The 27,820-nt window shown below is 35.2% G+C and overlaps 1 protein-coding gene across 44 annotated transcripts in view; it reads left to right on the top strand.

Annotated features, from left to right (window-relative positions):
- The window catches only part of PTPRD (protein tyrosine phosphatase receptor type D), a 1,159,824-nt gene that overhangs the window by 914,003 nt on the left and 218,001 nt on the right, over window positions 1-27,820 (top strand). For all 44 annotated transcript variants that reach the window (XM_064736588.1, XM_064736631.1, XM_064736633.1 and 41 more), the window contains one exon: window positions 25,029-25,174. In XM_064736588.1, the coding sequence (XP_064592658.1) occupies window positions 25,029-25,174 (146 nt within the window). The remainder of the gene's footprint in view (window positions 1-25,028; window positions 25,175-27,820) is intronic.

The raw sequence follows: 27,820 nt of genomic DNA, 5'->3' as shown, positions 1-27,820 counted from the left end.
ATAGAAGTTACAGCTGTGAATACTCACAGAAGAAATGCACAGTACCAAGAAGTCTCTGACTTTTTTCTATTTGAATTGTAATCCTCACTCTGTCTTTTTGTTTTAGTGAAATTTCTTGTAAATTGGTGTCTTTTCTATCCATTGATGGTAGATATGAAAATAAAATAAAACCAAGACAAAATACCCCAACAAAACCCTCCAGTGATAGGAATGGGTTTAACCAAGACATTCTACAGTAAATCAACCATGAAGATATTAAGTGCATTGAAATGATGCACCAAAAGTAAGGTAGTTTTGGGGTTTTACTTGAACTACAGTTAATTGAATTAGATCAAAATTGAAGAAACATAAAAATATATTTAATATAGTAAATCTAAAAAAAGTTTACTGTACTAAATGTATTTTAAATCAAGCTTGAATTTCTACATTTTATCATAAATCAAATTTACTTGCTAAATAAGATGGTTGGGCTAGATGATTGACGGTTGGACTGGATGATCTGTAGAGTGTCTTCCAACCTTGATGATTCTGTGCAGTGATTTGATTATCAGAAATCCTGGTTGAACCTTCCCATTGCACACAGCTTACTATGAGAGAACCTCTGCAGCTACAAACAGAGGTTAGGAGGTGTGGTTTTTGGCTAAAAATGCGAGGATACAGACATACTGTTTTATTTTCATGGTGCTCCACAAATCATACCTTTTTCTCATTTCAACTCCTCTTAGCTTACATCAGACATCCTAAGGCAATTTTTTTTGAGACCATTAAACACTAATGTTTTTTTTTCCTGAAGTCTACCAGCATGGAAAATTAATTTTCCCTGTATATTATTTATTGCATCATGACAACTACTACTGTCATTATGCTGTGGTGAGATTAATAATCCTTCTGACTGAAATGCAGTGTTTCAAATTTAGACTATTAGAATGCCTCAGGAAGGTGTTCTGCAAAAATTGGCTCCCGTTGCATTTTAGTTCATCTCTGTTTGCAAAGGTGTCAAAAGTGGCTAATGAAGATAGTTGGTTTCTTCATGGAAATAAATTACATAAGTCACCTACTGGAATGATCCCCTGATTTTATACAGGTAACTGTCAGCAACTGTGAGACATTTGTAATGTTCACTTCCTACTTACATGGCTGGACTTGAATTTAGAGAAATGACACACTCGTTTTCCGAGTATACCAATAGTTGTCTAGCTCAGCATGTCTCAGATTAGTTATTCTCTGCCTTTATTTTATAATGCAGTTATACATATATTGCAGTGCCTGTAGATGCATTGTAAATTGAAAATATTATTTCCAAATATTGTAAATTTACTCCATTTCACTTGCAAAGCTGCTTCTTAGGCGAGTTATTTTTTTCTAGCAATGATTTTCCAAATAGCAGAAGTGTATGCAATGAACATCAATTGCAAAACAAAATGAAATTGTCTTTTAACTATTTAATCTAGGCACTTATGGATATTTGGTCAGAATGGTTTTTTATTTATTAATAGGTGGCAGTAGCAGTGGAGTTTTATTTCCAGGGATAATGATGAATTTAAAATACAGTTAAAGTTGCAGGGCATTTGATCCCTCTGTAATAGAAACCTACTTCCTAAAATGGGGGTTTCTAATACATCTGAACTGGGGAAATAAAATGGGAAATGAAATAGGAAACTATGCAAGGGTGTACATTTTGGACTAGGTTTTGTCCTTCTTCAAGTGGGTATTGTTTTCTCAGCTCTAAATATATGGCCCATAAAAATGGCCCAAGGGAGCCAAACCTTTTATGTGTCTTAATAAGCTAAGTGCTATTATAAAAGACCCATTAATGGTTTTATTCTAATTCTAATTGGATATTAAGAAATACTGACTCTAAGTCATATGTAGCTTATTAAAGGTTTAGGTTCACAAGCAGATGAGTGGAATAGAGTTTAGGCTTACAACAGACATTGTGGGTTCTACATTTTTGCTAATTTCTGCGTAGCATTTCATCACATTTTGAAACACACAGGCTTAACTTCAAAGCATGCAGCAGACTGTCATTCTGCCGTGAAGCAGTGAGCTCTGCAGCTTTAAGTAAGCACAGATGAGGGATAACATAGGGCATGACTGAGGCCAGAGCATGGTTTCACATCCTAAGGATCATGTTTAGCAGGTAATTGCCAGTTCCTTTGATAGCTGTGGTGATTTTGATCAGCATCATGCTAGCAGATAAAGAGGTGTCACTAATATTGAATTGCACCATGTGTAAAGAGACACACTGCAGTTAGTGGAGTTACACAAAGGAAAACCTCCTGATTTGACTGCAGTCGAGGCCTCACCATCTAGAAACTTAAGCATATTGGCATTGCTAATCTTCTCTGTCAAAAACTGTATTTTGTGTGATGCTTACATTTATTTATTTTTGCATATTTGCTGGAAAATATTTTAAAAACTCTGAGCAGAGCATGTTGTACTTGTGTTTCAGTGTGTATCAGCTCGGTTTGTGTTAAAAAATAAATATTGTCAAATCAATGCTTTTTTTTCAGTTTATGGATATTATGCACATGAATGCTTTTTCAACCAAATGTTCCTTTTATGATACAACCAAACAGGTACTGACAGAAAACAGTTATTGGACCTTGCATGTTAAATAAGGCTAGAGGTTTTATAATTTTTTGTTACTAATCATAAAGGGAATGGTTTCTGTTTCTACATGTGATAGAAGATTTAAAAAACAAAGATTTTGCCTTCCCTATGAGTTACTGTAAAAGTCATGTTTAAAAAAATATTACTACTATTTCTCATCTTCTAAAAACTAAGAATTATTAAAATGCAGTAAAGAAAGACTGGTGCACATAGGGTTTTCTGTACTATTTTTGATGTTCATTGAAAATTACTTAAGTTTCTATAAAAAAAGTAATTCAAATGCAGAAATTATTTTAAACCAAGTGAATTGAAATGTGGATTATGCAAACCTTCAAGTTCTTTTTTGGAAAAAATTCTTAATACATTAATTTCTGCAAAAAAAATTCAAACACTATAAATTATGACATGTTAAATTTCCTTGGTAGTCATTGAAGATGTGTTTGAACACGTGATTTAAGGACTGAGAAGCTCTTTGCATTTTGATAAGCTTTGAGATAATTAATTAATTTCTACCAGTGGCAGAATCCCTGGTATAACACAATAGTGCAGCTGAGATCAAAGTTTTTACCAGGATTATTGCTTCAATATTTTGTTGCTGTCATTATGGAGTGTATGAATTTATTGTAGTTTATTGAACATCTTTTAAATGCATTTTTAAATCTATAATGAGGTTACATTTGAATTAGGACTTTTTGGACAGCAGTGTAATCAGCATTAGACTGAATAATAGAACTGCAAATAGATGGTCCAGTTCCAAAACTCAGGAAGATGCTAGGGAGAAAAAAAAAAGTTAAAGAAGTATCTCTGAAATTTTGATTTTTGGAGTTGAAATACCCAGACAATGCTGAAACCCCATATGTAATGGTAAATCCTTTTTTGGGAATTAGTGTGCAACTCAGATTAGTTTTTACTGTAATTATGGCTTTTGTGACAGATGATGAAAAGTTTAATGAAAAGTCAATTACTTAAACTACTTGAATCTCATGGAGCTTAATTATAGGGTCCACATTCTAATAAAATTATTTTTCAGGCTTCATTGAGAGGACCTCACTAAAATCAAAAAACCTACAAGTAACTTAATAATGACTAATTTCAAAGGTTTTTATGATGTTATGTTTACTGGCTTTGTGACATTACAAAAACTGAAATGGAAGAGACAGAAGGATGATGTTCTGCAAACTTCTTTCTTTGAGAGATTGTGACAAGGGAGTGATTCTGTTGAAAGTACAGCTAAAAATATTAAACACTTTATATGCATATGCAAAAGCTTTTTAATGGCTTTTTTAAAAGCTGTACCATCTTATTAGAGAGAGGATTATTATTATTATTATTATTATTATTATTAATAATAATAATAATAATAATAATAATAATAATAGCAACAACAATAACAACAACAACAGAATTGAGATCAAATAGATTCTAATGTTTGTAACTGTGCTTAATATAAACTATGTTAGATTTAGCTTTTTGGAAGTGAATTCCTTCCATAAAAGGAGAAAAAAAAAGTGAAGCATGTCTGAAAAGGTTAATTGATATTTTGTGAATGGTCTGCTGTTTCATCAGTTGGAAAATACAAAGGCTACACATTGCTGTGTTTTGCTCGGTACAGCCTAAGCTTAATTTTAAGGAGTAGGTACAGAATAGAAATGTGGTTGCTAGTGGTCTAGAGTCTCAGTTAGGTGTAGTAAATGCGTAGTACCTTAATGGAGAGTATTTTACACCTTAACATTTTCTTCTGTTCTATGCTGAACTCGGGACAAAGAGATCTCTGACAACATGTCGTTTAACTTCTTGTGAAGCTGAAATACAGGTGACTGTGTTGCAGGGAGTTGCTTCCCACTGCCAGGGAAGCGTCAACCTGATCCTTCTTCATTCTTTCTGATCTCGTTAAGCATCCTTGTGTGACAGAAGTAAGACCATGCAAAATGGTGTATTAGTTAGAAGCCAAGTAATACAGGATATACCTTGGCAGAACTTCTGTGTCTGACATCTGCCTCTTCCTTGAAATCGTGAATAGGTATCCAAAACAAATATCCATCCTGCTTGTTATATCTTACAGCTTGAAGTTTGTGCTTAGGCTCGTGCTGAAGCTGAACAGGAAAATGTTGCATGCCTTGCAGATGACAAAGGCATGCAGGCTGTTTGCCATATAGCAGTTGAATCTTAAAATAAATAACTCAGCACAGTATTTTGTTTATACTCAAGGGATGGAACTATCTGACTCAGATTTATTTAAAGAAGGAAAGCCATCAGGTTTTAATTGTCTGCTGTGAATGTAAATGAGGAAGATGTCCATTGCTGTTACATTGCATCATTTTCAAATGTGCAGCAGAGTGGAGTAGCTGTTGAAATAGTCTCTATTAAACACCATACTACAGCTGTATTAGTAGTGGAGAAACAAGAGGGGATTAGTCAGCTGTAGGTTTGTCTGATGTATTCTCACCATTACAGCTTAAAGTTAGTGGAATATGATTATATAAGAATGTAACAATTAAAAACAAAATATATACTGGATATAGTTTGCTTGGCTTGGCTAGATAGTTACATAACTGGCATCTCTGCTGCTCACAGTGTCTGGAAGTTTTCATTTATGCTCTTTTATTATGTCATAGTATTAAGTATAGGTCATTATTCCTTTGAGCAAAAGTGAAACATTAAAAAAAGAAAAAAAAAAAAAAGAGGTGTATATTTGACTTTCCAAAGATGGTATTCCAGAACAAATGTTGTTGGATTTCGTATCTACAATATGACATGAAAACTGCTAACACTGGAATGAATTTAAAGGTAAATGATTGATCAAATAGTTTCAAAATAAAAAAAAAAAAATTAATTACTGTTTCATGTTAACAAAACTCATAGTCCTAATGGAAAACACTGCATTTGAGGAAAGATGCAGGAGTGGGAAGATGTGAGCAGAAAATCTGTGATTTAGAAACAAGACAAATGAGAAGCAAGATGTGAGGATTGTGGATTGTTGGAGAGACAGTCTTGGTTGACATAGTAAGCATGATTGGACAAACCAGTGGGGGAAAAAGCAGTGAAAGTTTTGTTCTACAGAGCCTGAGAATTAATCTAGGTTTCACAGGATCAATAATTTATTTGTTTTATAAGAAATAGTCTCTAAACTGAGTAGAGTAATGGTTGGCTGTCTTCTATTTTCAGCCAGACATACCAGCTTTAATGATTACAGGTTGCTTTGTGCTGCTGCTGCTCCTGTATATCAGCAGAAGTGTGCAGATGACTTGGAATTTGTATAAATACATATTATACTGTAGAATTCTTTTTCTAACAGGAATAAAAAACCAACTTTGTGAAGATTTCTGTGTTTTTACTTAGTGGGAAATGCTAGAATCAAAGATATTCTTGTAACTTTCTATTTCCCTATATGGGTGCAAGATAATGCAATTACACGGGCTTTCTTTCCTTGGCCATCTGCCAGGCTTCAGGCTCAGGCTCTTTGCTGTAAGCCCTTTGCGTCTTTCATTCTTCATTGAAGTTGTACAATGAATAGATCAGGGAATTGTGGAAAGTAAAAGCTTAGGAGGGTCTGGAAAGATGACAATGCCATAGAATACAGAGACATCAGGCAGGTTGTTAAACAGAGAGTAGAAAGTAATCACTGTTTGTACTAGGTAGAGTTTTGGTAGAAGGGGGGCACAGAGGTGTCTTCTGTGAAAAGCTGTTTGAAGTTTCCCCCATATCCAACAAAGCCAATGCCAGATGGCAGCAGGATGGACCTGCTGTTGGCCAAAGGCAAGCCCATCAGTAATGGTGGTAGTGCCTTGGGGATAACAGATTTAAGAAAGGGAAGGAAGTTGCCATGCTCTGGCAACTGCAGGCAGAAAAGCACAAGGAGTGGGAGGGAACATGTGAGAGAAGCAGCCCTGCAGACACCCAGGTCAGTGGGGAGGGAGGGCGAGGAGGTGGTTCCCCTGCAGCCCGCGGTGAAGTCCATGGTGAGGCAGCTGTGGCCCTGCAGGCCGTGATGAAGCAGACACCCATCCCTCTACAGCCATGAAGGACCCATGGAGCAGGTGGATGCACCCAAAGAAGGCAGTGGCCCTGTGAGAGGCTCCTGCTGCAGCTGGGGATTGCTGACCAGGCTTGTGGCCCTGTGGGGGATCCATGCTGCCTTACTCTTTTCCTGAAGGTTTCCTTACTCTTTTCCACTCCTCCGTTGGAAGGACTTGTGTTGAAGAAGTTCATGGAGGACTGTTGCCTGTGGGAGGGACCCTCCACTGGAGCAGGGGTGGAGGGTGAGGAGAAGAGAGTGGCAGACAAGGTGTGATGAACTCATTCCCTGTCTCTCTGTGATGCTTAAGGGAAGGAGGGAGAGAAAAACAAAAATGAAGTTGAGCCCAAGAAAAAGGGAGAGGTCAAGGAAAGGTTTATTTCTAATTAATCTACTGTCTTTGACTGGTAATAAATACATTAATTTCTCTGAGTCTGGTTTGTCTATGATAGTACCTGGTGAATGATCTCCTTGTCATTCTTTTGACCTGTGTGTCTTTTGGTGTATTTTCTCTCCACTCCACAGGCTGAGGAGGGAAGTGACAGAGGTTTTGGTCTGCACTTGACACCCCGGCAGGGTCAACCCACTATGCTGTTCGACCATATATTTGTCACATATATGGCTCTTTTTGAAATATACAATGTTTTCATGAACGAGATCAATTTTTGCGACTACAGTTTAACTGCAGCCTAAACAAATATTTGACATCAGCCATATAATATGTCATAGGCTTTTCCGTAGGGAAGGAGGTCAGTGGCAGTCATTAAATATTTAAACTTTTAAATAATAACTTACGGGATTCTTCATGTTACAATTTGAGCAAAAAATTGGAAGTTCAGAAGTGTACAAATCCGTATGGATGCAGACTTCTATCCTGACAGAAGTACAAAAATGCAGATTCATGAAACCAATGGCTTTTATCATTATGTAGCTTAGCTTGTTTGTATCTCTTTTACAGCTCCAGAAAGTAAATGTCTCATTACATACTACAATAGATTGATATTTTATAGCAGAGGGAGAACTGAACTCTCAACTGCTGTAAATTATCAATGGCAGATATAATGTATTGGCTGGGATGTTTATTTCACTGGAAAACAGAATCTGGAGTGATCTGAATGATGAGTATGTAAGAAAAGTTTTCTAGCAGAAAAGAATCACAGAGTGGTGGATATTTGAAGCTGGATATTTGAATGACTTATAGTTCAAAACCCTTTGCAATGGACATGGATACCTTCCATGTGGACCACATTGCTCAAAGGCCCATCCACATTGGCCTTGAACACTTCTAGGGGTGGGTTCAGTGCCTCACAGCTCTCACAGAGAGAATTTCTCTCTTATGTCAAATTTAAATTTACCCTTGTTCAGTATAAGACCTTCACCCCTTGTCCTGTCTCTGCTCTTACTCTTGGTAAGAGTACCTCTCCCTCTTTCTTTTAAGACCCCTTTGGTCACTAGAAGGCTATTAAAAGAGCTGCCAGAACCTTCTCCATGCTGAACATCAGGTTCTAATATGAGACAGATGTTTTGGGTATCTGTTGGCTGTGATCCCATATTTCCTGAAATGAAACAAGACATTGAATTCCTGTTACATTGTCCTGGCTTAGGGCTAATTTAGAAGGAAACTTCCAAAGTGGTCCCTCTTGAAATCAGATTAAAGTGGCCCCTCCCGCTTCTGGTTGGGGAAAAGATTTCCATGGAGACAAGTGGAAAAAATATGTTTATTTAACATAGAAAATATCCACGAGCATAAAAAAATAAAAATAATACTACTAAACAATAAAGCCTGTCACTGTTCTGAGACAAGGCAAATTCAGAAAATCCTTTTCGTGGGGTGTACCTCGGCTCTCTAAGTCTGTTATCAGCCCCTGGTGGAAAAGGCTGTGTCCCAGGCCCTGGTGGGCCACAGGCGTGAGCTCCTGGAGCTCTTCTTGGTTTTCAGTCCAGAGCAGGGCCAATCTGTTCCAAGAAAGAGAAAAGCAATAGTCTGGGGGACATCTCTGCCTCAGCTACCTGAAAAACTAACCAAAAGCAAAGGAGAGCTCTCTGCTGCTGCAGACAACACACACCAAGAGAGAAGCTGAAGCTCTTCATGTTTTTGAATGCAACCTCCTCAAACATTCCACGGCTTCTCCTTCTCCCCACTTCACTCTAAGATCTAGTTTTACAGGTGCAAAACTTACTTCTGGGCTAAGTGGATGAATGGGGATACAATTCAGCATCTTAGGACATACACCCAGTGGGCAAAATGAAAAATAAAGAGTAATTCGACTCTAAAATGTGAGACTGGAGTAAGTTTCCTCATTGAGGAAGTATTTTGTGTTGATGGTTACAACCTGAAGACATAAGATATATTTACTGTAAGCTCTCAATTTCTCACTTGTCTGAAATGTGCTCTTTTCTTAATAAATGAGATCACTGATTACCTTTCAATATATTTTCTGTAATTTTAATATCTGTGAGTCAGCAGCAGAGTTGCTTGTGAGTCAGGCTGATGAACATTCTCCTGTAACAGCTCCAGTAATTACAAACTAGAGTGCAGAGATAGTGACTTCTTTCTTACATGTTTTGTTTTGGAGGCCATTTTACAGGTTTGTGTAAACCTGCATTGCAGGCTATTAAAAAGATAAGCAAAAGTTTCGTTTTCCATAGTTATCTGCAAAGAGACTCTGAAATCTTTCCTTCAGCTGCATTTTGCTTTGCTAAAAACTCAACTTGTTAGAAAGTTAGTAGAATTCATTTTAATGCCATTCCTGCAAACTAAAACTCTCTCGTATTTTCAGTGTATTTTTTTAATGTCCAACTTATATGCAGATTGCAAACATTTTAGGGGGTAAGATTAAGATTTTAGGCATTCTTGAAGGAAGATTATCCTTTCTGGTTTGCTGGATATAGCGAATTCAGATCCAGTTTTATGAGGGTGCTAAAGGTTCTACAAATACTAAATAATGCTGATATAAATAAATGTGTTATTTATTATTTTGTAATGTAATTCCTGTTCATCATTGTTTACCCACTCATTAGCTTTATTTCACTTATATTTTTCTTGATTTCTTCCAAGATTACAGGGAGGACTGACACACCTGGAAGAAATTTATCATGCCAATAAACACAGACAGAAACTTAAGGCCCACTACCAATGTAGCCTGGATATTTACCAGGACTTTTGAAACATAGGGGCATGATGAAGTGCTACAAAGAATTTCATTCAATACATATGGAGGTTTTTTATGTAAGGACACACAGATACATATTTGGCATCATTTCACAGGGAATACTTTCACTACAGGCTGCTAGAATTTCTACTTTAGTGTAAATTTTTTATGCTGTAGGAGCAGACCTAGATTTACCAAATACATAAAAAACATGATAGATTTTCTTTCATTGCTACAAACTAGCTTTGCGCTCTGTCTCCTGTATCTTGCCATTCAAAAATGCTGAAGTCTAAACAAACGGTATATGAATTTGAAATCTTTATATATCTCTCTCTCTGCTCCTTGTAGTTGTTACCTTATGAATATAACTCTAGAATTTAGTTAGGATTAAGAGAACATGAATTAGCAACTACAGTTAATGAAATAAGAATAAAGATTAGGATGAATAAATACCTGTTTTCTACTTGTGGAAGTGCACATACTTTTAGAATGAAATTCCAGAATTATTCTCTTCTCTCTGGTGACCAGTGACAGGACCTGAGGCAACAGCATGAACTTGTGTCAGGGGAGATTTAGGCTGGATATTACGAAAAGGTTCTTCACCCAGAGGGTGTTTGAGCACTGGAACAGGCTCACCAGGGAAGTGGTCACAGCTCCAAGCCTGACAGAGTTCAAGGAGGATTTGGACAATGCTCTCAGACACATGGTGGGAGTCTTAGGGCTGTCCAGTTCAAGACCACAATTGTACTTGATGATTTTTGTGCGTCACTTTCAACTAGGGTGTTCTGTAATGCTATGAAAAGAAATTCTGTGCTCATACTTTCTGAGCAAAACCCATATCCAGTCTTGAATTATAGTAAATTGATTTTAAATTCTTTTGAAGAAATTTTTTATCAGAAACTCAAACCTATTTATATATTTATCTGCAAAACTCAAGCACAATATGTGAATTAGTTGATTAGAAACACAGGTTTGTTTTTGTCTTACAGGAAAACTCCCGTTTACTTACTAACTTTCTGTGCAGTGTAGTATGAGTGCCTGTTAGCCAAATAATTAGTTCATAACCTATGGAATTCATCCTGTACTCTTTGTTATGGTTGCTTGATGTGGTGAGTCTTTGCTTGAGCACAGGTATGAGTAGTATCAGTCTGTCCATCCATCTTTGAAACAGTCAGCTAGTGCATAAGGATGTAAGTTTGCAAATTTCTTTTATTTTTGGAAGCTATGTAATTAGTAACTTGAACACAGTACTGCACATGTGCTTCTCAAGATGAATCTGAAAAAAATGGACCAAATCTTCAACTTACATAAATTTAATCATTGTCACTGTTACTGCCGACTATTGAGCAGCTTACACTAGTGAAGGAATTAGGCTGCTCATTTAAGAAATCAGTTTACCTGCTCATATTGTCCATATTTCCCTCAAGAATGGGAACATTTTACATAATTAGAGATACGTAATGGATAAAATCTCTTGAACCAAACATAATATCAATTAATGACTTAGGTGACCTTCTAATTAAATAGAAAATTAATATTTTAAAAACAGTCCAGTCTTCAAGGATTGCCAAACTGTAATGATCTTTCACAGAAATTTAATTGTGTAAGAAACCTAGTCAAGTTTGGTAGCAATGTGGCAGTTCAGGAAAATACGCTGTTCTCCAAAATCTCTACTTCTATTAATACCCATGTTCACTGGGCCATATATTAGACAATCCTCATTTTGTGAACATAACTGTAAAAATCTTTAGAAACTTAACAGGTGCTTTGTCTTGAAAAGCAATACTAGTACTGGAGTACTTCACGACAATACAAAGTCTGGCTGTATGGTAAAAAGGCTGACTCTATTTAGGAATACCAGGCAACAGGTTTTCTTTGGCACCATTATTTCACTGTTGTGATTTAAAGCAAAATTTAGTGTATTTTTCATAGCATTTGAAGAACTTAATAGCTCCATTCTTAGAAAAGCAGTTTAAAATATAAAGGAAAATCCATAATGGGTTTAATCATCTGTGTGAACTATCCAGGTTGGAATTTATTTCAATAATCTGGGTGTTTTTACATCATTCACTTAAGCACTCAGTTCTATAGTGGCCTTTTTAAACATTCATCTGATCTTGGGAGTAAGATAGCTGCTCCTAGAAGTATATGTCTGGACATTGGAGGTAACTGTATGACTTTTTAATCTGTTCTTCATTGTTCATTCACACAAAACTATGCACACCTACCTGACTTTTATTGTCCTTTTATTTCTTTCAGAAAAGAGGTTAATTTATTCAGTCCTGAAAGGTCAAAGTGAATCAGAATGTGGGAAAGAACATGAGTATTTTCAAATAGCAATGACGCAGACAGTTGGCTCTGGCTCTACAGTGCAAGATCCAATATTTTTTCTATTTGCAGTGTTTGGCAATTAAAATTACTTTGTTATAGGGATCCTACCTTTTAACGTTGTAATGCTTTAGCCGTTGAACTAATTTCATACTCCTTTGCTATGGTGCAGAGGAATCACCTGTAAACAAGATAAGGAAGAAATTGAGGGCATGGTGGAAGCATTCACTGGGAAACGATCAGAAAGCTTAAGAAATAAGCCCTTACTTCGATCACAAAGGACTTAAATTCTCAGATCTGACAGAACAGGGGAGTCTCAAGATATGTATCGGATAAAGAACTCAGTTCCACTTGAAAAAAGAAAATGTGCTGGTGAGTTGAAAAAAAACTTGACATTCAAGTGTTACAGGAGATTTGAACTTGGAGGTCACCAGTATGGAAAGATTTATGCACCTTTACAAAACTTCATTTTGATAGTGACAAAACAAACACTTCTGTAAAGTATTGCAGAAAGCAGTGGAACTAAGTGTGTGTAGTGGAATATGGGTTGATATAGGTTTTTCAGAGAGACATTATAAGGAACTTGAAAGTTTGTTGTTGGATAGTTGTGTCAGTGTCAGTTCTGAAGTTGAACATAGTTGCGACTATGGATATGCTCTGGCTACCTTAACCATTAGGCAGACAGCAAAGCCTGATTGTCTGTAAGGTCCATGTAGTTCTTTGCCTGCTTGAGGGATCTGTGGCTAACAGTTAATTGTATTGCCTTGCCTTAATTAAAACTGACTAGAACATGTGTATATGACTGTAATTACAAGATTTACTGCAGTATGGGCAAACTCAAAGGTGAGGGATGCTTTTGACACTATTTAAAGTGTTGGGCTTTTTTCTGATGCTATAAATATACACATTAGCCTTATGCTCTCAAATGCAAAAACAGTCTTTCATTTTTTCCTGTACTGTGGGGTTTTTGGGTTTTTTTTTGTTTTTTTTTTTTTCCTACATTAAGTCATATAGTTAGCCTTATAAGTTCTGATTTTTTTTACATGACTGATAATCTGTAACCATGGCCTGAAAGCATGATTATTTCCTTGAAAAAACCAGCAGTTCTTAACTACAGAAGGTGAAGTATTTCTTCTTTAGTTTAAGCTACCTCAAGATTTTTTTCTGTATTTTTTTCTTATGAATTTATATTTATAATATAAAATAATTCTCTATTATCCTAGTCCTGTATACACTATATTAATTTCCCTATTCTTGGTATCTCCATATCCGGGCATATAGCTTTTTTGTCTCTAGGAAGGCGCAGTTGGAAACATCCTACTACTCTTGTCCTAGTAACAGGGAGCAACTTCAGAGAAGCTACTACATTCAGTAAGTGAGAACCTTAAAAGTAAGCAGAAACCACAGGTCATTATGTTTGCAGCTTTTGATACCAGGTAGGATGTCACAGGTTGGAGGCCCTTGACCAGTGGAGGCTCCTGCATTGGGAAGAGTGAAAACTCTGCTTGTTTTAGCTCTACCCAGCAGATATGTGCCTGTATACCCTTGCACAACTAATTATATAATCACAACAAAAGACTTTTATATACCATGTTGTTATGCTACAGGTTGATACAAGATTAAGCATTTTTGTATCAATTTACTATATGGCTGTCTATTGAGGAGGAAGAAGGCACACAGATGTTCAAATCTGTTTTTCCTAATCATTAAAAGTGTTGCTGTGGTTAAGGCCAAACACATTAAAAAATACATCTGGTACTTCAGTGGGCTGATTTTCATTTCTGCCAGTAATAATTTTATATTAATTCTTTTCCCTACCTTCCTTTTGTTTTCGTACCATATATTGTGTTACTTTATATTGTTACTATTGCAGTGAGAAGTTAAGAGTAATGAAACCAAAACCTTCCAAGATTTTTTTTTTGAAAGCTGTCTACTTTTAAAAGAGGATTTGTTTTACAAGAGCAAGCATAAAAGTCTAACTTCTCAATATTTATTGCTAAGTCTAATTAGAATTTTTCCAGTTGTGTCTGCCAGCCTATGACACAGTAAGATGCCAAATTATTGAACAACCAGAAGCTGCTTTTCTAAAGGCATTCAGTGAAGGAACAATACATGTGGTAATTGATTCTTGTGATTTATGAACAATACAGTAATTCATTCAAGAGGTTTTGCTATTATTTTATGAGAGGTATTGCATGTTAAAGAACATAAAGATTAAATTACAACTTTCTAGACAGCCCTTGGGAGCAAGCAATTTTTATATACACTGAAATCTAAGTTTTCAAACATTCTTAATTTTTTACTAAAGATATGTCACTGACTGACATTATGGTAATATGTAAAGATTTTATTTTTACCTAATTTTTTACGTCAGCAGACCTGAGATTCATCTTGGTTTGGGTTATCCTTCTGCCCTGTTTGACTATTAATTTCTGCTTCTCTTTTTCTTTTTAGATTTTTTTTCTTTTTTCATGAAATGAGCTTTTTTAATCTTGTCTCTTATTCCCATCTTTCCACAGCCAAATTAATTTTATATTTGGATATTTGATACCAGTGACTTTGTGTTCTCTTTGGTGCCCTGCTGTATTTGTTGCGTCCCCAACTTTAGTAATCTAATCTCATATGAATTTTTGTCAGTACTTTCAGTTTTTTGTGAGAAGTTAATTTCTGGTTGTCTTTTTGTATTCAGAAGGAAGAAATCAGAGAAAAATTAATTTTTTAAACAGTGCAGATTATCTTCTACCTATTGTAATCTTTCCATAAGCAGATAGTAGCTCTGATGATGGAGTGCAGTGATTGATCACTTGATATTTTCTACATTTTGAATTGGCCATTGAGATTAAGACATACAGAAATTTGAATCCATTGACAGCAAACTAAGGTTCTCAGTTCTCTTCATGAGCAGTCAGCCATTTTCAAGTATACTTTCAAGAGGTTGCTGAAACTCTATGTGGAAAATACAATTTCCTTAAATCTCTAATTTCTGAACATGCATATTAGATCTAAAGGTATGTATACATATTTACTGTTTTTATATTATTATTATTATTATTATTATTATTATTATTATTATTATTATTATTATTATTATTATTATATTATATTATATTATATTAATATATAACATATTACTGTTATCTAGATGAATATTTTAGGTGATTGTTACAACTAATATGGTTTCTTAATTAAAGCATTCAATTCTATTATTTAAGTGGACACACACAATATTAATCATACACCACTGAATTTTAGTTATGGTGCAGAATAATACATTTTGCAGAAATAATTTATTATAATTTATAGAAGTGCATACCTCTTAGTGTACTCTTTGGAGTACGTACTTCTTAGAGTCAAAATAGGCAGTTCTTACTCAGTACACTTGAGCAATGTGAGCTCATTTCCTTAGAGAAAAGAGCGCTAATTAAACCAACAATTTGCAATACTGATGTGCAGAGGACTGCAGTTTTCCAAGACTAGTAAGTTTTTCAAATAGCTACGAATTTCTACTGACACTTCGAATTTAGATTTGAGTACAGTTTGTTTGTTCATTTTTTGTCTTCTTTGCCCTGATAGAAGTGTCACCCATGTAGTAAGTAGGTAGGACTTAAACTGGAACATTTCATTCAACTCATGAGCACAAATCCCTGCATAAATTTTGTAAATACAGTGGCAGGAACAACTGTAATACTCCTCCCTATGTTTTCTGACATAATCTAAGTAGCATAATCCTGGAATTAAGTAAATTGAGACACGGAGGTTAAGTAATTTGCCTGAAGCTAAACAGCAAGCAATTAACAGAGATGGGATTAGAATTACAAAGTTTTGGCTGTCAGCCCTCCCTTCTGTCCAGGAGCCAGCTGCCACTTTCAGTGCTTCTGGCTTCCAGTCCTATCTCTTGAGACTAAACTTCAGTGATTTTTTTTTTTTCTTCATGCTACTTAGATATGAACTTAAAAGGAAATGATGACTACGACTGATACTATGTTTTAAAAATTATTTTTATAGTAGTTGTAAAGACCTATCTGCCTTTGCAAGAAAATAAAGAAGTAAATCCTTGTTGGTAGTTATATTTTAGTAATTTCTACTATTCTATTAAAAATGGCCATGAATCATGCTTTCAAATTGTAACAGATTTCAGAGTGAAAATCTCTGTGCTAGGTCAAATGTAATTTTTTTCCTTATTTATTTTTAGAAAAAAAGGTTTGATTGTGTCCTACAGTTTTACACCATTCTTTTAATAGCGTGCTCTTGACTGATATCAGTTACAGGTCGTGTTATGATTTCTTGGTATCTCTTTTTAAAAGAAGAACAAATTTACGTTAAAGACAGAAGAATGGAAAATACATTATTGAGAGGTAGATGAGATAGATATAAGCTAGGCACAGCACTACAGGTTTATCTTAGATGTATCTCTAACCACTGAAAATTATATTAAAAATTACTGAAGTAACCTGACTAACAGTGCAAGATTCTTGTAAAGCAACTGCAATGCTACACCGAGATATACAGGATATCAAATAATTGTATTTTCAGTGATTTCAGGTAATAGGTGGCAGAATAGATGTCATTGTATGAAGTGCTATTACATATCACAATTAAAATAGAAATGAACTTCTAGTGATTACAAGTTTACCTTTATGTGGTGATATGTTTATTTTGGTTATGTTTCTGCTTTTTAATAAAATCCTTGATCTGGCAACACCTCTGTTGTCCATTTCTTTGTATGAGGTTTTAGTTCTCATATTCTTACATGCTTCCATATGCTTCAAATCTGTGCTGGCATAACTTTACTAGAGACAATCTAGAACAAATTTAGCCCCTATAGAGGTTCATGGAGCAGATGAACCTTGAGTACCGTACGACTAGTATTTCTTGCATTTTTGCAGTGCATTGTCCTTAATGACAACATCCACAGAAATGTGGCTGTTATTTGCAACAGGACCTACACACAGTAGGACTCAGGAAATATACAGTATACTGCCAGTGTAAATACATTCTAATCAGTGCTTTTATGTCTTCACAGCCGTATCCCAGAGCAGGCTGCTTGTGCTGTGCTAACCACACTCTGATGTATTGTAAGTGACTTGTAGGCAAGGAACTGGGACAATCCACTGGGGCCTTTAGTCACTGAATCTTTTTTAATATCTATAAACAGTTTTCTGACCTAGTTTATGAATGTCTGCTTTTGTATCAGCAATGCATCATCCTATGGGCCATGCTAACCTGTCTAACAGTACAGCTGAAGGTGGGCTGCCTTGCACAGCTCACAGAGCTTGCTGGTAAGAGGAGTATGTATTCTGTCTACTTGGCTAAACATCTAATTCAGGTTGTATATAACTACTCTTTGTAGGTAAATGGTAAATGTTGGTTTATAATTAATAGAAGTAGGTGCTGATCAAGTTGTGGGATGAAGCAGACCTAACTTAGTAAGAAGAAGAGAGATTTATGAGTCTCTCCTAACTAGGTTTTTTAATTATTATTACTTTATAGCAGCCTTAATGATACTTTTTTTTAACCAGTTTAGCTCAATAAATTATGCTTATGTCAAGTCATGTCATATCCTAATGCTGTTCTTCAAGTAGAAAGTCATCTTGAACCCCTAATTCGCCATATTGCATATGTTCATATGGGCTGTGAGATTTGATTAGACACAAGCATACGTCTGCTTGAATAGGAATTATGAGAATTTGCTTATGTGAATGCCTTGTCAAGCATTAACACTGAATCATATTAGTATGTAGAGTCAGTATTATTACTAGATAGTTGATTTTGCTTTTACAGTCAGTAATCATCACAAATGGCAAGGTATGCATTTTGTTGTTTTTAGATACATAAAATATGAGTGGAAGTTTCATTTCATTGTTACAGTGCCCCAATTTTATGCTTCCTCATTTTGGTACCTGTATTTTGAGAGTTTTAGTAAGACTGAAACACTTCTAAAGGTCATCTCTCCAGTCATAACCCAGATATTCCCAGTCCCTAATTGAAACTTCTAGTGTCTCATTTTTTCCTATCTTTCTCTTGGAGCAAAACTCTTCTGGAAAGAGATAGCTTGCCTGGCATTTTGAAATTCACTGCTTTTACTCTGCACATTGAAAAGGAGTGTCAGCTCTCAGTTACCAAATAATTCATATGCAGTCTGCAGACATTAAAATTTGAAAAAGAAGCAGTAGAGAGCTTTGAAGCAGAATTTCCTTTTGTTAAATTAGTGAATATGACAAGGTTATGTAATATTCCTGGGGGATAAAGTGGTGCACGTCACTAACCTTTTAGATTCAAGAGACTTCATGCTTTTTATTTGCTGCTGAAAGAAGGCTTAGTACTGGATTTACTAGCAAGGTCCTCTTTCTAACTCAGGTAAATTAAGTTCCACCTAGCTTTTACATATACTTTTGTGATAAATATTGTGAATATACACAAGCTTATACCTATTTTGTTTTGTAATGTGCATTTGAACATGTGCTCTTTTATGACTTAAAGGCATATCTGCAGCTGAGTTAATATCATGAACACTGGGTTAATAGTGCTGGAATTCCTATGGACATGGGGGGAAAAAAGGGAGAATTCTTGCCCTCCTGTGTGTTTACTGGATAGTGAGTATTACTTAGTCATATGCTTGCATCTTTCAGTGCTCAGGTTAGCCAAATACTAGAACCAAACATCCTGATTCTCCTTTCTTGAACTCTAGTGTAAACCAGGATTTTTGTGTAGAAAGGACCGAAGAGACCATGAAGTCAGGAAAGATTCAGAGGCAAATGTATACGAGTTTCATTTTCTGTAGTGGTATTTAAATGCAGGCTAAATTTTGTATTTAAGCTAGTGCAAATGTAGCACTGATAGCTAAGGCTGGGCACCGAACTTGAGGAATGAAGGCAAGAGGGCATGGCTGTGGCAGTAGGCCTGGCTTTGGGAGGTTTCTCCTTTTATCTGATCACCTATGAGACTGAGTGTGATAGCTTGTAAACCCTGGCTTCCTGTTAGGCTTAGCACAGTGTTGCTCTAATAAGGCAGTAGTTAATGGCTGGCCCGAGTTTTACACTAAATGTGCCAAAAATTTGTCATGAAACCAGCTTAAATTGTTAGTCGGTTGCCTGCAACAGTTTAAATAGAAACAGAACAGCAATGTGTACTGCTTCAGCTTCTTTCTACTTCAAATATAAATGTATTGGTCTATACTATTAGTAAAAGGCTTTTTTTCACATAGGTTCTTCTTATTTGTGAAAAAGCCTTTTTCATTCTCTCAGTTATTATAAGCTTGAAATGAACGTGTGTGAATGCGTGTGAATTATATTAGTTGGCAAATAAACGTCTGCTGCTGTCTGTGTTAGTTCATATAGCTCCCATGTCCCTAGGGCTCAGATAATGTCTGTCTCTAAAAAAGGCATACATAATCCACAATGAAATGAGCTGGTAACAAGGTTTGCAGAGCTTAAAGGTACACATTAAATGTGTGCTATTTTAACATTAGACCTTTTGGAAAATGTAACCCACCTATCCCGCTTGTGAGACGTTACTTGTAAGTCCGCAGTTTAACTTTGTATTTCAAATGATCCTAATAGTCAGCTGACTACACTGACACTGTGCATTGAAGGAAATTTGAAAATATAAAAGATAGGATTGGCTTTTCATATTTTCCTTGAGACATCAGCAAGTGATATTTTTATTTTTTTGAGCTGCTTACTTAATCTGTAAGGAAGGTGTGTTCTGGCAGATTGAAGGTTCGGAACTGGAGATTACTGCTAAATTGGAAAAATAGCCCCAAACCATAACCATACCCAGAAACCTCTCTGAAATACCAGTCCTTTGTTCTGAGTGCTTTTGCTTTTAGAAGAATGCATATTAAAGAAAGAAGGTGGAGTGATGAGTGTTTCAATTATATTATCAAGATTTTATTACTTTTTTAGGGCTGAATTTTTAAGAGGATGCTGTGATGCCTGTAAAGTAAAATTGCTTGATTTCATTTACCCAGACTTTTGGGAAACATTTGTTTGCACCTAGAAATAGTTTCTGGGAACCAAATGGATCAAAATTTTCAGCGGGACTTCACTGGCATGGCTGAAATGCATTTAAAAGTTGAAGGACACCAAACCAATAATTTTTATTCCTATAATAATAAAACCATTTAACTGCTCAGAGTATGATGACATCTGAAGATTGTGTTTTTGCTATTCTTCTTGCTGAAGGATGTTAAGGCAAGGGAAATTTTAAGATGAAAAACAGGTGAGAAACAGAAAAATTTCACAGCTTGTGACTGACAGACAAGAGCTTTTAGGAACATACTACTTGTTAACTTAGTAGTTTCTTTATGCAGATTTCATTAATACAAATTATTTCTTGTCCTTACAGAGACAAAAACTAATTAGCTTTTTTTACATAGCCAGTGTGCAAGTCCTCTGTAAGTGCAGGTTAGAATTAAGGTGAAACAATTACTTGTAAAATGATCAGTCTAACTGATGTCACAAATTATTACTAATGGGTAAATTAGCTGCTAATGCTTTATATAAAGGTGTTTTGAAATTTCTATTAAGTAATTTTCTGTTAAGTACTATGTATATGTATAGTAGTTTTTTAATATATTAACTGCTGGAGGGATTGTGAAAATAATAACGAATCATGAAATTTGTAATGCATCAATACAGTATCAGACTGTGATTAAGTACAACATTTGCCTGTTTGTTCATTTTTACCTGGACAGGAGTCTTCACCACCTTCACCATCATTAAATATGAACCAGTCTATGGCCTTTTTATTTAGAATATATGGCATTGTCTCCTAAGTCTGTAGACTACAGTGACTGTTGCAAAATGGAAAATGGGGTAAATAAAGGTGTTGGTTTGGCTTGGTTTGGTTTGGTTTGGTTTGGTTTGGTTTGTGGGCTTTTTTCTTTCTTGGCTGGATTTTCGGGGTTTTTTTGTGGTTGCTTTTAATTCTGTTTATTTGGATTTTTACTGCGTGAGAAATTTCTGAGTGTGTAATTTGACATGGGAAGAATCAGTACAGAATTTTTTACCCGGAGTGAGTCCATTTGCATACTCCCTGAAACATTTTGCTGCTAGACCAGTAAGACTATGCTAAGTGAAAATGGTATGTGTGATTGTATTTGTGCCAGACCACATTGTTTACTCTGCTGTCAACCTACATTTCTGAGTCTGAGGTGAAAACATTTCATGGGAACAGTTGTGATTGTCATCTTCCAACTTTTATTGGTACAAAATGAATCTTTATAACTGAAAAAGTTACTGTAACTTTTAAAGAACCTCCTCAAATATGTGTGAATGCATTAGCAAATGAGGTATTTGAAAGAAGTGTCTTTGCATTTTTAGTTTTTTCTGATGTCTTTATTTACCCTTGCTATATATGCTTACAAAGGCTACAATGTTATGTGCTTTTTGGCAATTTTTGTTCTGACGTAGTAAAATTTTTGATATTTCAGGCATATGATGAAGTTTAGTCCTAAATTGAATTATTTTATACTAGGAACTTTCATACACCCCAAACAGAGAATCTGGAAACAAATGTATGAGGATCTGCATCCTCTGTGTATCTTTTCCATAGTAAGTTCACATGCTGAGCTAGCTGTAGCTGGACTGCCGGCATTCTTTTAGCTTTCACTTTAAAGAAGGGGAAGTCTTATCCTCATAGTCACCTTTTCATAGAGAAGTATATTCATAAAAATGTCTCTACACAAGAATAGTTTGCAGTAGCTGTGGAAAAAAGGGGCTGAACTTCAGAAGTATTTTGTCAGACATTTTATTTGAGTGCAGACGAACAATATTACATATCCTTAAAGCACAGCACAGAGAACAATACAGCAACTTTAAAATGGATTATTCTATAACATGATGAAATGTGAATTAATTAATTCAATTCAGTATTTCAGAATTCTACTTAAACTTTAGAAAGTCAATGTAGAGGCGCAGAAGGGAAGAAAGAAATGTCTTATGCTCATGCCAAGATATTCAAATGTTCCAATCAAAATGAGTTATTTTAGTGTCACATTAAAAATATATTTTATAGAGCAATAATGTGCAAAAAAACTCCACTTCTATCTGGATAATGGTAAGCCATCTCTGATTTCAGAAGTTCTTGTGGCCCTTGAGGGGACAGCTTGACTGTTCATTGAAGCAGCAGCCTTATTTCTGTGGGGTTAAACTCTGTAAACAGATAAATGCGAGCTCAGTGTCCTTAACGTGAGCTAGCAATAAATTCAATTTTCCATTGTATATTAAGAGTGTAATTTGCAGTAGTTTTGTAGTTGTCACTTCGGCTTCTCAGGAGCCCCAGCAAGAAGTGTGTACCAAGTAGGAGATGGTGGGAGCCCTCAGCTCTCAAATGCCAAAGCTTGTGGTACTCTTCAGAAGTCCAAGTTACAGGTATCTCCCACTCTGATTTTTTTTTTTTCTTTTTAGCTTGAAAAGGTATCAAAATTCACTATTAGTATCAATATCTGAGTAGGTACAGGTATATAAGCAAGCAAAACTTGGCTTGTTCTTGCATTTAAAAGGTAATACTGCAGCAATTTTTATGATTCCCTTAAGAAAATTAAAGTACAGAAATATGAAATGCTGATTTTAAGCGAATTTCACTTATTTTATTTTAATTACAGTGTGTTATTTTAACTGCATTTATTGATGTTACCAAGGAGAGTTCCAAGAGTTCCAAAAGCTGAAAGACTCTGGTATCATAGCTGGTAACATATTACATCTTATTTTTTTGGCAGATTTAATTGCAGTGGAAGGTTTCCATATAGATTGTTGCTGTGCTTAATGAACTGTGTTGTGGAGAGTTTTTCTTGAACTATGCACTGCTGTTGTTAAGGGAGATCGAAAATAGTTGTCAGTTCTCAATCAAAATTGCCCTCATGTTAATAAGCACAACTGTGTGTGCAGTTTAATTGTGTTTGCTGTCAGAGTGCCTAGCAGCTTAGGTCACAATCAATGTCAAGAAACTGACAACATTAATTGTAGAGATAATTTGTGTCAAACCTTAATTAACAACTTTTATAAAGATAAAGGCAACAAATACCACTTTTCATTTTGGCTTCTGCTGGGTTATGATTTCACATACCCTTAGACTGACAGTAGTTGCATTATATGTAACAAGATGAACATATTGATAGAGTAATAAAAAGAGGGATTGTGCATAGTACTTACCTCTCCCTATGGTAGATAATTATATAAATTATTTTATGTTCTAAGAATAATTTATCTTCTCTTATATCGTATGATACTTGAAAAATAACTGACTTACTTCCAATATTATGTATTGGAGGAGAGTTGTGGCAATGTGTTTTTATAGAAATGTCTTACTTATGTAAAAAGAAGTTTGACAGATACATACCTTATTTTTTTCGACTAGGTTATGGTCTAAGTGAAAAACAAAGATCAACCCAATTCCATTCTATTCTGGCCTGTGAAGCTTTTTTGTTGATGTAGATAGTATTAGTCACATCATACAAGAAAGTGGATTTTATATACAGCCTTAAAACCTTGTTTTCCTTGAAAAGAGCCCACAAGTTGAAAATTGCGTCATTATGTACAACTGCCCTTGTTTCCTGTATCTAATGCTATCTATGCCTCTAATGCTAGGTGGTTAATAAACAAAAGCTTTACTAATTGCTGGTTAGCAAAAATTCACGCAGGATGGCAAAAATACTGTTGTTCAGGTAGCTAGAGCTATTAAGTATTCCGTCATATTTCTGCAACTCCATGATGTAGGTGATAATGCTGTGCAGAAGCCAGTATGCAGTTTTTGTAAGGAGTCATAACAGCTATAGTCCTGTAGTCCTTCACCAGATTTTGGACAGTTCTATATAAGAAATTGCTGGAAAACTGGTTGTACACCTTAGAGCAGTTAAGTTGGGTGAAAGATTTTTAATTTAATTTATTGCTATGTGTGCTATTTGCTGCCTATGAGGTACTATACAGAGTTACTGTGTGCTCTTGGACTTTGTCATGAAGTGTTTCTCCTTCAGTGTGTTGAGTTCTAACAGTGAATTCACAAAATGTAAAAAAAAAATTAAAGACGAATGGCAACATGTCATTTTTCACTTGGTGGCCCATGATTACAACTTGTGCCACAGAATGTCAGTATATGGATTCAGTTGAGTCTCTTTACATATCACAGTGCTGAGTTAAAACAAAAAGGGTTCAGAGAGAGCAGTTTTGTTGAAACCCAGATGTTCTTCATCAGCATATATTTGTGCCTTTTTTGTGGTCCAGGCATAAGGCCTGTGGCTTGGGAAATGATCTCAAGTATTTTCACTTAAAGTGTGCTTTATTTGCTAAGGTTTTGGCAATTTTTGACATCAGAGAAGTTCTTTCATAATTTCCCTATGGCAGTAGTAGTACACTGTTTTGCTGGAATGTGCTCTTGCATTTTGGTTTTGGTACATTTTTGCCAGGAAAATTAGCAAAGCATAAATCTCTCTTCTGATACAGTCCTTTTTGCCTGGACTCTTAATACATAATAATTTACCTCTACCATGCAAAATTACAAATGCTTTCTCTTAAATGTCCCTGATTTTTATGTCTCAAAGGTGAGCTTCCTGTTTTCATGACACCCTGTGTTCACAGCATCAAGTAGCTAATCGTGATATTATTCCAGTTGATTGATGAGCTCATTTTGCAACAGAAGTCAAATTGGATTTTTTATTTATAATGGTGATAAAATATAATGTGTGATCTGACTATTCCAATGCCATCAAATTTCTGTTTTAATACAAATTTCACTAGGAAAATCTGTAAGTACTTTATTGACCTTTTAGGTTTTTTAAGGTAGTGCTTTCTCATGCAGGTGAATGCTATCACTGGGGAAACAAAGCATTTCCTTTTTTTAAATTTTGAAGACTGGATACGACTTTTTTAAAATTTATGTTTACTGCTTGTATTAATACAGTTAATTTTTTTTTGTTGTTTCAGCACCACCAAAGTTTACAAGAACTCCCGTTGACCAGACAGGAGTTTCAGGAGGAGTTGCCTCATTCATCTGTCAAGCCACAGGAGATCCAAGACCTAAAATTGTCTGGAACAAAAAAGGAAAGAAAGTCAGCAATCAGAGATTTGAGGTATTAGGTCCATTGTTCTGTTCCTCTGAAAAACATTTTAATTCCAACTTTGTTTTTAATCCCACTTTTTGTGCTTTATTAACGGTGATTTAGCAGAATAGAAATGACTATCAGGGATAATTTGGTGGGAATACTCTAATGAAGTTTTTAATTTTGAACACTGGTGGTGCGTAGAGCCATTAAGGAGCAAACTGCTGCTGCTGTTTTCTAAGCTAGCGTGGTTGGACTGAGGAGCTCTGTGGTGCCTCTGTTCAGTTTGCTGGTTCATGGAGAGCTCATGAAGAACTTGAGTTAAGCAGCGACTGCTGTCTCCAAAGGGCAAACCCTCTCCTTTTCTGACCAGCTGCATCAAGCAGGCTTAGTCTGTGGCTGCTTCTGCTGCCACAATTCCTTACCCCTTCTGATGAAAGAAATGAAAGGGGCACTGCAGTTCCTGCTGCTGAAGAGGAAAAATAAAACTTGCTTGCTTTTGATTTTTTTCTTAACAATAAATTAAGAAAAGGCTTGGAGGAAGATTTTTCTCTCCAAAATCTTCAGTTAAAGGAAACAGTGAAAATAATCTGCTCAAAGGATTCTGATTTTTTGAGGGAAATAAGAAAATAAGTATTATTCCCTCTTGTAGTGGCAATAATAATTAATGTCAATATGGATTCACCTTTATCATGAAGTAAAAACTCAAAAAATGGGGGAAAGCTTTTAGAAGAGATATCAAAACTGGCACTAAGAGTGTGCAATTGTCTCTTAATTGTTTTCAGTGTTAGAAATGAGACTTCTGTTTGCTTGTAAACAACTGTTCAAAGATTAAAGATTTGTATATAAAATGTTTGGGACATGCATTTTATGAGAAAATTATGTAACATATACTTATTAACAACCGACTGAATATTAAAGTCCTCTATATTAATTTTTATTAGCATTTGTGAAGATTGTTTTTCCGGGTTTTCAGGTTAAATTCTTTTAGAAGAACTGAATTTTGTCTATAAACCAAATTTATTTTCTTGATTTTTGGTTCAATAAATATCTAAAGACATTGGAATTTCGTTCATTAACCATTATAATTTTTGGCTTGTGTTTTTACTACAACATGAAAAACAAAATCATTAATTTAAATGTTACCTCCTAGTGCCAAAATTGTTTGCACTTTGCAGAGCATATGCAGAGCTGTAATTGGCTAGAGGGATTAACATAGAAGGTTTATAATTAATTTTACACAATTTATCCTCTTTGTTCACAGAACTTTCACTCAAAGTGAATTCTAAACAGAGAATGATGGTGCATGTATATGTTTACTGTGTGTTATTCTGCATTATGTCATAGTATATCTCCTTAATATATTGCTATCTTGGGATCTCTGTACCTGTTTTTAGGGAGAATAGGCAAACATAAAGTAGTTTTATTTCCATAAAAATTATTTGCATGTAACTATAAAAAAATCTTAAAATGTTTTAAAAATGCATCTAGTGGACGGTTGAACAAACAGTATAGCCAAGTAAGATGGAGTGTATTTTGAACAAATAGTTGACATTTGCCAAGTGTTTTGTAATTTTTATCATGTCCGCTGAGCAGAGCAGTTACAAAGTGTGCATACCAAATCATTATTTTAAACAGCTTTTCTTTCTGTTTGAAGTAAGGCTGTTAATTCATGCCATAGAATCTGTAAATAAGAAAAGAACAACAGTAGAAATGAGATTCCAAAAATACATATAAAACATTTGGGAAACAAGGAATGTCCTGAGATTTTCAGCTGGACCAGTAAGAGAATATTTAGTTTGGTTTCTTTCACGTTAATATTTTGTATATTTCTCTCAGTTACTTAATGATGACACACATCAAAATGTTTTACCTGAACACCTGTCTTCATAAAGTAAATACAGCTGGAAGCTATTCTAGTGGTCCATCTTATGCACATGCTTTCCCAAGCATGCTGGAGGTTACTTTGTTATAATTCAATAAACTTGGACAGTCTCCTACAGGGTTTATGAAACTTGTCATGATTACCTGTGCCCCACATGAAACCAGAACTCTTGATGTATGTAACAGTTGGGGAACAAATAGTTTATTTCCTCTCTCGACTGTTTATATATCTGAAGACTACTGTCATTGAAATTTCTTGCTCACCAGCTAATTCTCCCAACTTATTGACAATAGCAGTGAAAGCTAGGCATTGCTTCTGAAATTAAAATACACAATAAGACCTCGAGGGTCTTCTTTATTAATCTTTCAGCTTTTATTTATATTACAGATATAGACTCTGAATGGGGATCCTTTTTTTTTCCTCTTCCTGCAAATCAATTCAAATAATAGGAATTCTAGAAATCTGATTTAATTTGCTGAGAAGCCCTTTTCAGAGGAACTTAAGAAAAAACAGAAAAGGGAAAAATAAAAGTTGAAAATTGCATCACTCCACCTTGTTGTGGAGGGATGCAATTGTGCAAAAATGCTTTTATTAAAAAATATCTGTCATAAAAAAATAAAATCTCATCCAGTAGATGGGGAAGAGTTAGGAATTAACTAACTGTGTTATGCAGGAAAGGGGAGGACTCATTGCATGAAAAAATAAATCCCTTTTATGATAGATATTTTTGAGACACCAGACTTGAAACTTAATCTCTGAATCCAATCTCCTGCCATTGTTTTCAGTGTCTG

The sequence above is a fragment of the Zonotrichia leucophrys genome, chromosome Z, assembly GCF_028769735.1.
Source record: "Zonotrichia leucophrys gambelii isolate GWCS_2022_RI chromosome Z, RI_Zleu_2.0, whole genome shotgun sequence".
Taxonomy (NCBI): Eukaryota; Metazoa; Chordata; class Aves; order Passeriformes; family Passerellidae; genus Zonotrichia; species Zonotrichia leucophrys.
The sequence above is the reverse complement of the archived record's forward strand: the minus strand, read 5'-3'. Positions and strand labels throughout refer to the sequence as shown.